Consider the following 16,365-nt stretch of genomic DNA (forward strand, 5'->3'; position numbering starts at 1 on the left):
TCATGAGGAGGCTATGGCCCTCCTTCCCCATGCCCCCTAAATCCATCCATGTTCAGAAGTCCTTCAAAATACCCACTCCAACTCTTCCTTCACGTTTTCTTTTCCATCACTTCCTCATCTGCTCTCCTTACAGTCACCCCCAATTTTTTTTCTCTTGTTCTCTACTCAATATTCACCTCCTTCCAAAACATTTTTTAATTCTCTAAGAAGTTCATTGGCACTCTCTCACACAATCTCATTTGTCCTCTTTTCCAGCTTCCCTGACCCTTGCTCTTGTCCTCCTACTTTCTATTGTACTCTTCCACTCGTTTTTAGTCTGTTCTTGTAGATATTAATACACCCTTTTCTCTTTCACTAGTGATTTATTAGAACACACTACACCTTATCATATATCCATATCCTGCCTTCTGCATGCCACACACATAAAAGCACTGCTTCCATACAAAAAATTCCACTACCCCTAAGCCATTCTTCATATAATACTAATAATGAACAAATGGTACTCTTTCAGGCTTACATACTTTCACTTTCATTTCCTCTTTTCCTAAACCAACTACAACTTTTCACAATCACCTTGGAAAAAAGTTGAGTGAAAGGTCAGGGAAAATAAGAAATTGTACCGGTGGGAGGTGGAAAAAGAAAGATGTAAATGTAAGAGTGAAAATATTAATGGGATGAATCAAGAAGGGGAGTTGCTCAATCAAATGGAGGAAATGAAAGTTAGATAGAAAGAGTATCTTGACGAACTGATGAATGTGGGTTAAGGTGAGGCAGCAGTTCTTATATGCACTGGTATATAAGATGGAAGGTAAATGATACAAATGCAAGGGCCTATTGCAAGAGGGATTTAGGAAAGGTAAGAGATGCGTAATTCAGACTTTCTGTGGTGGAAATGACTTTGGAATAGTATCTAGCGAAAGGTAAGAAGCTGTATGCAGCATTTATTGATCTGGAGAGAGAAAGCATTTGATAAAGATGAGTGGAATGCTTAATGGGATGTGTTAAGGATATGAGGGCTAAGAAAAGTCATTGGATGATGTGAAAGACTTCTATAGAGCAGCAAATGCCTGTGTTAAGAGTGAAAGGAGAGTTGAGCAAAGTTTCAGTATACATGTGGGTGTGAGGCAGGGCTATGTGACTTTTTAACATATATATGTACAGAGTGATAAGAGAGTTAATAAGCAAACCTAAGGTAATGGGATGCAACGATGGAGTGTGGTGGTGAGGTATGGTACTTAGTGACAAGCTTATTTGTGGCTGATAATGTGTTGTTGCTGACAATGAAGAGGAGCTTCAGAAGGTTGTAAATGCATTTTATGATGTGTGTAAGCATAGGCAAGTAAAGGTTAATGTGAGTGAAAGTAAAGAAATGGTACTTGAAAGGAAACAGTGAAAATAAAGATTCAGTAAAACCCTATAGAATGAAAGAATAGTGTACCAATCTGTGTTACAGATATGGGGGAGAAAGACTGGATGAGGTGGGAGAATTTATCAAAGAGCTTTCTTGGGTAAGTTTGTTGATCTGGAAGGAGAGATAAAGGGAGAAAGCAGTACTGGGTAGAAAGAGTCATTTGGTCCCTTAGCAGATTAATGAAGGGCAGAAGCGTAAGTGTAAGGATTAAGGGACAGCATAGTCCTTCTGACCCTGACCCATGCATTGAAAAACATTGACATAGAGAGAATGTCACTGGTCAAGAATCCAGGCAGTGGAAATGAGCTATTTGAGAGGAACATGTGGTGTGACTAGATGGGACGAAGAAAGAAATTAGGGAGGGGGGGGGGTGTATGAGATGTGGTATGGCAGGTAATGCTAAGAGAATGAACTGTGAAGTGGGTGAAACATAATACTTTGTGGTGGTTTGGGCACATGGAAAGAATTCAAGATAGGTTGTTTACAAGAAAGTGTATGATAGTATAATTCAAGGGGGTGGTGTGAGAGGAGTACCATGTGACATGGGGAAATTCAGTGGATGGGTACTGTATGCAAGGGAGGGATAAATGGAGACTTTTGCTTTGGCCACCCCTTTGACAGGAGTTCCCAGAGGGAACAGGCATCAGAGATTTAGGGCAGATACATGGACAGACCTCCACAAAAAAATACTCACTCTGTCGCCCAACTCTACACATTCACATTCAACAATTTCTTCTTTGCTCACCTGTCAATTACCACATAATCCAGCAATATTCAATGACCCCAGCTCAACTCATTCACATATGTATACACCTACATTCCTGATCACCATTCTTCCTTTGGTACACAACTTGAAAAGCTTTTCATCACTTTCACAAACACATGGGACCCCAAGTCCCCTATCTATAAGCTCAGTTGCCACATCACCTAGATCTTGCATATCATCAAGCACCAAGATTTGATCCCCTGCATCAACTCTGCGAGAGCACTCACTCAGCTCCTCCCGAAATGAGAAACTGAGCATACAGCATGTAGTGATCTGTGAAGAGAGATTAAGAACATCTATATTTCTGAAGTGCATGGAGCATGGGTAAAGACCAAACAAAGTGCCTATGACAAGACTTTGCCAAAAGATAGGGTAAGTGCGTAACACTCACCAAATATCTAGCTTGACGAAATACACTGTTTCTCGCAAATGCAATGTTCATTCTTTAGATACTGATCCTGTGTTCATCAGGAATTGACTTCAAACAAGAAAGAGGTGGAAAGAAGGAGGGAAAGAGGCTTCAGGGTACTGGGGTTTGAACATTTTGGAGGATGAAAAGTGTGCACCGAATAGTGCACAAAATAGTTTTGGTATACTGGTAGCAACATGCTCTCAATGGGCTGAACCAGGGTATAAGAAGCTCTTAAGGTAAACCATGAAGCAGCTGTGGAGCTTGGCTGTTCATAGCAGGCTCTTGATAGGGTACTTTACATAAAATGACACCTGGAGATTGGCTGTGTGCAAATAAAGCCACTGTTTGTTTGTTCATGGCATTACCTCACTAAAGCAGAAGAGGTAATCAGGTATAAAGCACTTTATTCATACTTGTAGCCATTTCCTGCTACAGCAAAGGTGTGTCAGGAAGAGATCAAAAACAGTCATATGTACATATTTTCATGAATCAAAATTCATGTGACTAACTTTGAGGGTATGTAAAGATTGTGCTATGTTAACACATTTAATATCATTGAAATTAGATTACAATAACTGGTGAATATATGGGTGAAAAATTATGCTCAGTACGATGTTCTTTGAACTACTGCTGAGAAGATTCGGTCTGACTCTTTGCAGCAGCTGAATAAGTGTAAAATACAGTAAAGGGTACTTCAACTTTTCACACCCATACTTTAAGTACAGCAGTATTTAAATACAGTAAAGGGTACTTCAACTTTTCACACCCATACTTTAAGTACAGCAGTATTTCCAAGACAGAAGTTTAATAAAATTCTGTTGACAAAATTTCCCTCTTTCTGTTATCATTGTAGGGAATAGCTGGGGAATAGCAGCATTAAAATTATCATGGGCTGGTTCTTGTCAAAAAACAAAACAATAAAGCGACACTCCCATCATGGGGGAAAAAAATCATACCTGTATATGTATGTAGTACTATATACTACTAACTTTGCTTAATATCATAAAATAATTTTTTTTTCACAGTAAGCTATACGACACAAATCAAGTCCCTGGCGTATCATTTTATTACTTTCAAGAGCTGTTTATGATACGCAGAATACTCAGTAGTAAATGTAACTACAGATATTTCTGATAAATGAAAAAGTTCTTTAAGTCCCAGTCTGGACAAAGCTTTTCTTTGTTGTTGTTATTGTTGTCCAACCATATTGCCATCTTTGGCTATCCTGCACTTTTGCAACTGGTACACATCCTTCAGATGAAAGCTGACTCAGCACCATTTACACTGGGTCAGCTAGACAGGCTTACCACAGCAGTGTGGTAATTACTACCCAACATATGTTGGTACTTATGTATCCATAGTAAGAACAAAAATATGGGAGCTGCTTGCCTATTGCCATAGTAGGAGATCAAGCTCAAATAATCAGTGATGCTGACGACTCAACCATCACTTAGTGCACTTTTATACTTAGTGCATATCTTTTTCTATGTTCCTCCTAGGAATCATTTACTAGACCTTTACCAGCTGGAGTAAATGGCTAGTCCTGAGTCTCTAGCTATATCCTAAATAACCTGTACCTAGATATTACAGTAAAGTAGTCAAATACCTATCATGCCAAAATCACAGAGGCATGGTCATAGCAAATGCATTTTACATCAACACTCAACACAGATCAATATATATCACATATTTGGAGCATCTATAACATCACAGTCAGTAGGTCTGCCAGCTTACTCACCATGCCAAGGACTACTAAATGCATGGATTTACTTATGGGAGGAATGTAGTTTGGTGAGACCTGAGGAACAACAGGAAACTGAAAGATACACATAAAATATGACGAACACTGCTCACAATACTGACTTACATTATTTCACATAGAACAAATCTTGTAAAGTTTCAAGGCATACTTGCATTGATATTTACAAGAAATCAGACTTTGCTTACATCTACTCAAAGTCAGCAAGTAATTAAAAACATTATAAATACTGCCTATCATAAAAAGTTCAGTAATATATTAAAGTACATTTTTTACTTCACATTCATCTTTAGATGTGAAGTAAAATACTAATGCGGGAAAACAGTTATCTAATTCATTTTACTAAAGCCAAAGCATATTTGTATGGCCTGCTATTATCACAGTATCTGAATGACTACATTCATCGAATATCTAAATATGCATGAGTGTGAAATATAAATTAAACCAATGTCTTTTTGCCTGAAGAAAATTTCCATCATATAATTATCCAATTTTTTTGTATCCTTTATGTTGTATGTGAATACACAGTACCTAGTTTTAAAGGCTTCATTTTTCACTTGTGAAGCACTGCTGCTGGACAATGTTTTCTTACATATGATTGCACTTAGAAACTGTGTAAATTTAAGTGTACATTGTAAAGTCTATATGCGAGACAGCAAAAATTATAATTTCCAAATGCAAGATTGTTTCAATGAATATGTGTTTTTGTGCCACTCAGAATCTGATCTGCTTCCCTAAACTCAAATTTTCTAAAGCCAGCACCAAAAGGTGTCTGGACTGGGTTCTGTCAATTTTTACATTAGCAGCCATTTGTCAACCGGTCTTGGTTCCCTAGCGATGCCCAACGAAGGTAAACGGGTTTCTCTTTCTCACTAACATACTTATGCAAACCTACAGTCACTTCTACCCTCTTTATGAAAGTTTCATGAGGCAATTCTTACTCTTCCCATGTGCATCTTCTGAGTTCAAGTAGAATACTAATTAGATGGTAGCCAAACCGGCAACAAATAATCTCTTGGTCAATAATACACTCTAAAGTTCAAATTTCTCTACGGCCAAGTGTAGTGCTCTTCAGTGATACCATTTGAGGATAATTCCACATGAGCTATCCTATTTTCAAAGTTGGAAGTGGCAATTATGGCAAAAACAGAATACTTTCACTGTTTTGCAAAAAGAATTGTCAATAAGAAAAGACCACCTAACTTCAGGTGAAAGTCCCTGACTGGGAATAAGGCCAAAAAATATGCCATACAGGATCAAATCACAAATCAAAATGACCTGTGTATAGGTTGTCAGTTATTCCGTTATCACCCTAAGTTTGCATGATACTGCTACTTGCATATCTGAGGATCAGCCACTGAAGCACAGGTTATAAATAAAGTAAATTAATTCCTATACCATTAAGTCCTATCATTCAGCCTTACTAGACAGAATCATAAAAAAAATTATGACCTTTAGCTTCTGTTCCATGTGAAGGTGCTAAGGATATGCTTGTATGAGGACATTTCATGATGCACGAAACACCTTACAACCTGGTCTCTTATGAGACAATCCAAAAGTAGTAATAACCATAAATAATTTCTGATGCAACATATCTGTGAATATCAACACAAAAAGCTTAAATTGCTTTTCATGACCTTGAAATCAGTAACTTGAATATATGGCCGTTCATATAATCAATATAAATCAAGTATGTTTAACTGTGTGTGCCAATGCAAAATTTGAGCAAGACACGAATTGCACTTTTGGCTTATCAGTCAAGCTTAGAAATATCAAACATGTGAAAGGCATGACAGATGCATCTCCTTATATATGCAAAGGAAAGCAAAAGGACAGACAAAATATAAAACTAAAAAATGCAGAACAGAAACAGTAAGAAGGAAAGAAATGTCTGCAGAGCAAAATGGTATTTGGGTATGGATGGAAAAACCAGAGAAGGACAGATAAGTCCATGATTCCATGTGAGCACTTCTATGGATATACCTGGTGTGCACCTGAAGAAGTCTTTGGGAGTCTTCTACCCTACAGCCCGAGCTGGACCCAGGATACTACTGAGGCCAACTGATTCACTCTACGATTAAGCAAAATTAATCCCTCTAAACATATCGTAGTAAGGGATGACAGTAAAGCAAAAATTACTGCCATTCATTTTCTTAATCTTTTACCTATAAAAGAAAAACAATAAAATATTACAACATTTTCTTCATTCAACTGCAAACTCTATTACAGAAATACTAACTGCAAACTCTATTACAGAAATCTTTCTTTTCTTTCATACTATTCGCCATTTCCCGCATTAGCGAGGTAGCGTTAAGAACAGAGGACTGGGCCTTTGAGGGAATATCCTCACCTGGCCCCCTTCTCTGTTCCTTCTTTTAGAAAAAAAAAAAGAAAAAAAAAAAATACTAATCGAAATATTTATTCAAAACTTTTCTTTAGAGTTGTGAAACACAAATTAGCCATTCATCAGCATTCTCTTTCCTAGATCAGGTAAAAGTGTCACTTCTGTTTCATGTCCTCCTTTCATCCTGCTTCGCAATGTTTTTTTTCATCGCAGTTTCACTATAGCACTCTTTTCCTACTGATACCCTCATTCACTGGCGCTCAACAATATTTCTCAACAATATTTGCTATAATGCACTTGACAGTAAAACTGGACAATCTAGCTGAAAGTCGAAATGGAAGGAAGTGTACTAACGCAATTGGACATCAATCTGAGGTCTGTAGTGTTGTCATGGCTGAATTAACACAAATGGACAATTCTCAAAAAGATGCAGAAAAAAAATGTGAAAAAGATTGCATCTCCCTTCTTCATGCTAAAGTAATGCAGCAGTAGAGTTCCTCTAAAGGCAGAAATGGAAAGGCTTCTCCAGATTTTGGATCAAGGATAAACGCAGTGCCACATTTGTGAGTTTATTGCTTAAGCAGAAGGCTAAAAGTCTGTTTGAGGATATAAAGATTATCCTTTGGGGTCTGATAAGCCTTCTAATGCTAGTGGAGAAATGTATGATGTTTAAGGGGTGTGTTGACTTCAACTTCATCAATGTAACCAATCATAACTTAAGTTATTCAAGTGGTGCACACTGTTTAGCACAAACAATGTCTAAGATAAACAAGTACATTATGCTGATGTTACTTATTGTCATTCTATTGCACAAAAATGGGCTGTAGTTATATATCAAACCTATTTACAGTATTTCTCACAGGAAATTAGTCCCCACAACAATGTTTTGCTCTATGCCTTGGAGCCAATAAAGTTTTCAGTACAGGTTTATCTGTATCAACCAAATGATAAGCTGCTCCATAAGCTTGAAATACAGGGAAAAGTAATTTATCTTTACTATCAATGGAAACTGCAGCATAGAATTTATGTAACAAGTAAATAATATATCAAACTAGAGAGATACTCCTTTCTTAAATTACAAATTTAAAAAAATAAAGAAAGTACTGTTGGAAGTGGCGTTTTAAACTGTCTACTATTGATGCAATCTTGTCAAAAGATTTGAGACCCTATCATCAATTATCAGCTTCAAGCAGATACTACAGTATTCCTCAATAATTTAAATTCAGCTCTATCAATATCAGGGCCTGAGAAAAACTTACGTATGTCTGTACATATAAACCTTAAAATAATTTCAAAAGAAATGTATAACCACTGCAATCACTTTACCTCAGCTTGCTGATACTTTGAGTTCCATATTTCCTTATGGTTACCAGCCAAAGGAATCTACAAGGTCCAGGAGAACAATCAAAGGTGAAGCTTTTCCATCAATAAAGCTGAAGAAAATGTGATGTGCCACCATCTCTCCAGGCTGGATCATCTGCCACCTGTGTTCTGCACAATGGGCATGTTCGCTCTCGATCAAACCAAGTAACTACACATTGTTCACAAAATATGTGCTTACACCTTAACATTGTTGGCAGAAGGAAATCATCATGACAGATTGGACAAAGACCTCCAGCATCCTCCAACTGAGATTTGCTCGGGGTGCAACCATAATTCTGTAAAGATATAGAGTACTTCCCTCACAGTAAGAATCATTGGTTCATACTTTATTTGCCATTATAAGGACAACAAAAAATGTATCTATGCACATGAAAGCTCTACATGATCAGAATTACAATCTATCTTCAGTCTAACTTTTACACTATAAGTATGATACAAGTCAACATGAAAGGAGAAATGTCCACTTACCACACTATGAATAAACTTGACCACAGCAGCTTGAAAGCTCTTCATTTTGTTTACAATATCAGGACCCTTACAAACCATGTAAGCAGCAGACAGGAAAACCCCAAGTACTTTTCGTGGCCCAACATACCCATCAAGGAGGTAGGACAGCCATGGTTGGATAGGTGCCAAGGTTCGATACAGTTGTGACCCCATCTCTACCACCAAAAAGTATTTGCCCTGTAGAAAACATATTCATGAATAGTGTACAATCCCTACTTTGAATCATCAATACACAGAATAATCTTACAGTAATTAATGCTACAACACAATCAGGGTATAGCTGGATGTATATCATATTCCTATTAGACAATCATCAAAGGTGAGGAAGACCCTTACATAATGGAAATAATTCTAATACTGACAAATTAACTATATTACGAAAGTAACCATACAAATGAGTGATACATGTTGGTGTAATTTCTAGCTTAACTATTTCCATGTATAATGCACATTAGATTAGCACAATGCTGTTGAAAAAGATAATTAGTTTGAACGTGAGAGAGAAAGGTAGACCAAGAAAAAAATCAATGAATCATTCTGGGACTAAGGCTTTTCATATGAAGTCAGGATACTTCTCATAAAACTATGCTTTACAAAAGGGTGAAAGGGCAAATAAATATGCAAGTCTTACTTACAGACTTGATTAACAAGCATCGTGAAAACATAAGAATTCTAGTTAGGGTGGGACATTCGGTTCTTTCCGTCATACTATATGTAAATTGAGAATAAAATGAATGGTATGTAAGGTTTCCTATCCTATATGTGTGTAAATGAGACTACAAATAACAGGCATATTTAATATTTTGGCACTGTAAGTTTCCAGTCTTTTGTCCAATTTCATTTTAGAGATGATAAAAAATGGGAGCTAAACATATGGCAGCAATGACAGTCCCTTAAACTGATCTCTCCAACAGTATCAGCATTTCCATTATAGTCTCACATTCGAAATCAATATTCTTCATCATCACAATCTGATAAACTTCTAATGTAATAAAGAATGCCTCCATTTGAATAAATGGCTGTGGTGGACATACCCTCCCTCAGGTATTTCACAAATTTAAGTAATTCATTCAAAGGTACTGTAAAAAAGAAAGACTTGTCTCATTCTGTCTTATGTTAAAATCTCCATTCTAAAGTTCATGTTAAAATTTTTGCAACAAGTATAACCATCCTGATGAAAGCTCCTGTGAAAGGAAAGCTCTGGCATTACTGGCTTCCATCTGCTTGTGATTACATAGCAAGTGAAGTCACCTCTATCAAGGCTGTATCTATGGGAATACAGTCTCGTCAAAGCATTATACACCCCAGGAGGCTCTACAATTCCCTCCTACCAGAAGTAGTGCAGCCTTGGGGTTCAGGAGCCTTTTGAATGAGTAACATCAAGACTATTTCAGTGAAGTGATAATACAGAAAGGAACAAATCCTTCCCCCCCTACTACCATTCCATATCCCTAGGGACACTGAACATATCCACAAAGTATTCCATCCACCTCTTACTTTTTTCTCTTTGTCCCAAGAACTTACACATGGGAAAACGTGAAGTTAAACGACAAAGCAGTAAGCTACCATACTGTGCTTGCTACATACCCCTGTTCAGTTACTACAGTTTACATAATTGGGTGTATTTACCACCAAAATGGAAGCCAATGAAAATTATATTAAGAGATGGAAACTTCCCTAACATTTTCATTCACTACCATTAAAATCTGCTAATACATTACACATCATCATCATACCCTATTCTGGTAGTGCATGAGAGAGTGCGGCATAAGTGTGATGATTGTCTTCACCAACACTGTCACTAATTTCAGTACATAGTCCGACACAATGACAATCCACATGAGGTCCAATACTCCAAATCCCTCATGGTCAGGAGGGATCAGTAGAACACTAGAAAAAAAATTTACGAGTGTCAATACAGAAATAATTGTGCTTGCATCTACTTGAATTAAGAGAAAAAGTCTGAAGAATCTTATAAGAAATTACACAAGACCAACCCTTAAATCTCCAGTCTCTTGAATAAAGCAGATGTACTGTTCTGTCTATTCCAAAGCTTCTCTTGAAGAAAAAGATTTTCTTGCCCAAGTTTAAAAGCAATAAATAGTACTATCTCATAAATACTTTTAAGGCCTTGTTTATCAAAATATCAGACACTCTAATATTAAAATCTTAACAGTAACTTATCTGTGGATTAAATGTTCAAAATCTACCTTTCAGATGACATAACATTCTGAAACCTTTAAAAAATGGAACATTCTGAGAAATTTTCATAAAGCTAAAGGGCAAAAAGTGCAATTTGCTCTCAGCATATATTTTCACGAAAAGATCAACATTCAGTATACTACCAATTATCATCACGTACTCTCTCCAAAGAACTAAAAGAAGAGCACTCTATTTTCTTCTGACTATTACACATTCTCTCCTAGCGACCAAACCACTTTAAGGTAACAACGCATCCACTGTCTTTTACTGTGACATTCTAGATGTACATATCACTCATGTTATATGCTATCTGCTAACACAATATGCATCTGAAATAGCTCATATCTGGAAACTGTATCCTAGAAATGACTGTTCCATTCTATGTTCATGTTTCAAACCCAGAAATAAGAGATTTTAATCTATGCTGTGACTCAATGTTTTTCTTATCAAGGTCCTAACTTTCCCTTTTGTAATTCTCCCCAAGGATCCAATCACCCTCCTCCCCTAAAAAGCTTTCCTTGCCATGCTTGGAGAACACATAGCTCTCTGCAACAGTCCACTAACCATCTCATGATTTTCATTTATTCTGCAAGGCATTACAGCACAAAGTCTACCATGACTCATCTTCCTTCTATCAAAAACTAGTAACTTAATTTTACTTTCTTTTTACAGGATAAAACTCAGTCAACACCTGTCATTTCTCTTCACACTCTCCAAGCAAGTATGAATATGCACATGTGTATATATGTATATATATATGTATATGTATGTATATGTTGATGTGTATATGTATGTATTTGTATGTGTATGTATGTATATATGTGCATATATGAGTGGAGGGCTCTTTCTTCATCTGTTTCTTGGAGCTACCCCACTGACACAGGAAACAGCGATCAAGTATAATAAACAGTAAAATTAATATCTTCTAACTTATACTACACTAATCCACTATCACATACAGCCTCAGAAGGATGCACTGGTCTGCCTCTTTTTGAATTCCTTTGTATCCATAAATCATCTGCAAATAAGTTAGTCTCCAAGAACCATTCTTTCTTATCTAATTAAACTTTTGATTCCTCTGTTCATCTTTCTCGCCCTGCCCATCTTTATGTAAGTACATTGAAGAGAAATGGTGACATCTTATATCCCTGTCTCACTTCTATTCCTATATCAAAACTTTCAATTTATCAACCATCCACCTTCATTCATACTTTACCAACATTGAGGAAAGATTTTACTGCATCAATCTACTTTCCTCGGACATCATAAATTTCTACCACCTTTCACAATGTTTTTCAGTTCACTTTATCATACGCCATTTCTTCTTTCTTTCATACCTGATTGCCATTTCCTGCTTCAGTGAGGTTGCGCCAGGAACAAATGAAGAAAGGCTGTATTCACTCACCTCCATTCCCTACCTGTCATGTGTACTGCATCAAAACCACAGTTCCTTATCCATAACCAAACCCTACGGACCTTTACATGGTTTACCCCAGATGCTTCACATGCCCTGGTTCAGCCCTCTGACAGCACATTGATTCCAATTTAGGCCCCGATTGCTCAAAATCTTTTTCACTCCAACCCTCCATGTCCTATTAGGTCTCCCTGTTCTCCTTGTTCCCTCCTCTTCTGAGATATATATATATATATATATATATATATATATATATATATATATATATATTTTCTTTCTTTCTTTCAAACTGTTCGCCATTTCCCGCATTAGCGAGGTAGCGTTAAGAACAGAGGACTGGGCCTTTGAGGGAATACCCTCACCTGGCCCAATTCTCTGTTCCTTCTTTTGGAAAAAAAAAAAAAAAAAAAAAAAAAAAAAAAAAAAAAAAACGAGAGGGGAGGATTTCCAGCCCCCCGCTCCCTCCCCTTTTAGTCGCCTTTTACGACACGCAGGGAATACGTGGGAAGTATTCTTTGTCCCCTATCCCCAGGGATATATATATATATATATATATATATATATATATATATATATATATATATATATATATATGGGAGCGGGGGGCTGGAAATCCTCCCCTCTCGTTTTTTTTTAATTTTCCAAAAGAAGGAACAGAGTGGGGCCAGGTGAGGATATTCCAAAAAAGGCCCAGTCCTCTGTTCTTAACGCTACCTCGCTAACGCGGGAAATGGCGAATAGTTTAAAAGAAAAAAGAAATATATATATATATTTTTTTTTTTTTTTTTTTGCCGCTGTCTCCCACGTTTGCGAGGTAGCGCAAGGAAACAGATGAAAGAAATGGCCCAACCCACCCCCATACACATGTATATACATACGTCCACACACGCAAATATACATACCTACACAGCTTTCCATGGTTTACCCCAGACGCTTCACATGCCTTGATTCAATCCACTGACATTTCCTTACTCATTCTCTCTATATGTCTATGCCTTTTCAGCACACCCTCTGCAGCTCTCTCAACCATACTATTATATCACCAAACCTCTCTCTTACCCTTTCATTACTTACATGATCAAAACACCTTACACCACATATTGACCCCAAACATTAAATTTCCAACACATCAACACTCATTCCCACAGTCTCATCTATAACCCATGCTTCGCATCCATATAATGCAGTTGGGACTACTACACCTTCAAACATGCCCATTTTTCCCCTCCCAGATAATGATTTCCCTTTCCACAGATTCTTCAGTGATCCCAAAACCTTCACTCCCTCACCTAACCTATGAATCACTTCCACTTTCATGGTTCCATTTGCTGCCATGTCCACTGCCAGGTATCTAAAACACTTATCTTCCTCCAAACTAACCTATCCCTCACCTCTGCTAAATCTAATAAACTTATTTCCATTCACACTTACTCTAAACTTCCTCCTTTCCTACACCCTTCTAAACTTAAGCTGCCATCTTCTCCAGTTTCACATTCAAATCTACCACCATTGCTGCATCATCAGCAAACAAATGACATTTCCCAGACCCTCTCATCCCCTACAAAGTGCATATTCGCCCCTCTCTCTAAGACTCTCTCATTTACCTACCTCTTCACCCCATCCATAAACAAAATAAAGAACCATGGAGACATTACACATCCCTGCGAAAACCAACCGTCACATGAATCATTTACTCTTCTCTCTTCCTACTCATACACATGCCTTACACCCTTGACAAAAAATTCTCACAGCTTCTGGCAGCTTTCCTTCCACACTGTATATTCTTAGGTCCTTCCACAAGGTATCACTATCAACCCTATCATACACTTCTTCTAGATCCATAAATGCCACATAGAAATCCAACTGTTTCTTTAATCATTTTCCACACAAATTCTTCAATGCAAAACCATGATCCACACATCCACTATCACTTCTGAAACCACACTTCTCCTCCAAAATCTTATGCCCTGTACATTCCTTCAACCTCTCAATCACTATCCTGCTATACAGCTCACCACATATACTCAACAAGCCTATGCCTCTGTAGTCTAAACACTTACCTTTATCTCCCTTGCCTTTATACAGTGCTAATATATATGTGCATTCTGCAACGCCTTTTCCACCTCACCATGATCCATACATACACTGAAAATCCTAACTAGCCAATCAACAACACAATCACCCTCTTTCTTCATAAATTCAACAGCAATACCATCCACTCCAGCCACCTTGCTGCATTTCATCTTTCATAAGGCTTTCAACACCTCGTCTCTTCAACAAGCCACTCATGATAACCCTCTCCTCACTTCCAAACTACCTGTTACCATTTCCCCTTTTACCCCCTTCACCCTTGTCCCTATTCGTTCTCTTGTTTTCCACAAATTATCAACTTCCTTCCTATGACCATAAATACAACAGCTACTTAAGGAAAAAAAATCTATCCAAATGGAGCATATCCCTAACCTCTCAACAAAGCCTCACTTGTTACAAAATACTGGACCGTCTAGAGAAATTCCCACATTCCGTAAGTAAAACTTGCTTCATTGTTTACCCAGTCATGGCAAGTACAACTATCAACCCTAGTGAACTGAATGCTTGGCGTCTGAAAAGCACAGAGGAAAAGAGAATCAAAACTTAATCTGAAGAAGAATTACTTATCAAACTCTGGCTTGACAAAGTCTATTTGTGATCTGCGATGAGAGAAAGAAAGTTACTTTTAAACACTCCCTGAGACAGGTTATCATGGACTTTATATGTCCCATATACAATCGCTACTTCCAGACAGTTACAAGAAGTTGATTAAATTTCATCCCAACATAATAATTTCAATTAGAACAAGTGAAAAACTTCACTCACAACTGCACATCCATCCCTTTGGCTAGAAGCAAAGATCATGTTCTACTTGATACTATTTCAGTTTTATAAACCCTTGTAATCTGATAATGCATAGCTGTTTTCTTTATGCCCTTAATTAGTGCAATAATCCCAGTTTCATTTCTACCTTATCAAACAATACCAAAAGCTATTTGCTTTACCTGTAGAAAAGCTTGTCACTTCTGTATGAGTAGTAGAGGAAAAACACACCAGCAGGTAAGTTCACCAGTAGAGCCAGAAGAGGCTTAATAGGTCGTCTTCCCTGCTGGGCCACTGCCTTCTTTACAATGTTGTTGCTCCACAAGAACCCAATTACTAAAGTTATGATGACCATCAGTCCTGTGAGAATGGAAAGTAATATCTATATTATCATTACTATTATTCTTTTTTCTTTCATTTATGTTCACCATTTCCCACATTAGCGAGGCAGTGCCAAGAACAAAGAAATGGTCTCATTCACTCACATTCATTTTCCAGCTTTCATGTACAATACACTGAAACTAGAGCCCCCTATTCACAACCAGGGTCCAAGGACCTTTCTTTGGTTTCTCCTGACCACTTCATATGCCTTAGTTTGGCCTACTGACAGCACACAATCCCCTGAATAACATATCACTTGAATTTTCTCTATCCCTTGCATGCTTCACACACTCCTGCATGTTCAGACCCTGAGTCTTCAATGCATCTTTCACTCCTTCCCTCCACCTCCTTGGTTCCCCCTCTCCTTGTTCCCTCCATGTTTGACATGTAAACCCTTTAAGTCATTCTCTCCTAACACAGCCTCTTTACAAGATATGTCCACACCATTTTAGCACACCCCTTCTGCTTTTTAAAACATATTCCTCTAACTTATATACCTTTCTCTTACACCATTATTTTTGATTCAATCAACCCCTTCACACTACATACTGTCCTCAAACATTTCATTTTCAACACATGGGTACCTGACATAGTCTAGGGTGTGTATGTGTGTACATACATATACACATGAGAGTAAAGACATGATACGTGCATGTAAGGTTAAGAAACGAGGCAACTCAATTGGAAAACAATACCGTAGCACACAAACAGTAATACAGGCACCTTTTCCTTTACATTTTTGTCTATGGTGCATCACTCACATCCACACAGCACCAACATGACTACCACAGAACACTGCATTTAAAGTGACTGTTGTGTACAAAAGCAGCTGACCCACAATGCCAAGGAGTAACAGAATCTATACAAGATACAGATAAACACCTATGAGATCAGAATGTTCTAGCAGGCTCCGAAGTAGGGTTTCTCAAAGTA

General features: G+C 37.6%; 1 protein-coding gene across 3 annotated transcripts in view; it reads right to left on the reverse strand.

The window, feature by feature from the left end:
• The window catches only part of LOC139751459 (RING finger and transmembrane domain-containing protein 2), a 35,267-nt gene that overhangs the window by 9,478 nt on the left and 9,424 nt on the right, over positions 1–16,365 (reverse strand). For 2 of the 3 annotated variants that reach the window (XM_071666886.1, XM_071666887.1), the window contains exons 5-8: positions 15,234–15,411; positions 10,319–10,472; positions 8,544–8,759; positions 3,122–8,350 (exon numbers count right to left, since the gene is read on the reverse strand). In XM_071666886.1, the coding sequence (XP_071522987.1) occupies positions 8,117–8,350; positions 8,544–8,759; positions 10,319–10,472; positions 15,234–15,411 (782 nt within the window). In that variant the 3' untranslated portion in view covers positions 3,122–8,116. Of the gene's footprint in view, positions 1–3,121; positions 8,351–8,543; positions 8,760–10,318; positions 10,473–15,233; positions 15,412–16,365 lie in introns of those variants that run through there. The other variant, XR_011713348.1, reaches the window with a different exon arrangement.

The sequence above is a fragment of the Panulirus ornatus genome, chromosome 11 (genome assembly GCF_036320965.1).
Source record: "Panulirus ornatus isolate Po-2019 chromosome 11, ASM3632096v1, whole genome shotgun sequence".
NCBI lineage: Eukaryota > Metazoa > Arthropoda > Malacostraca > Decapoda > Palinuridae > Panulirus > Panulirus ornatus.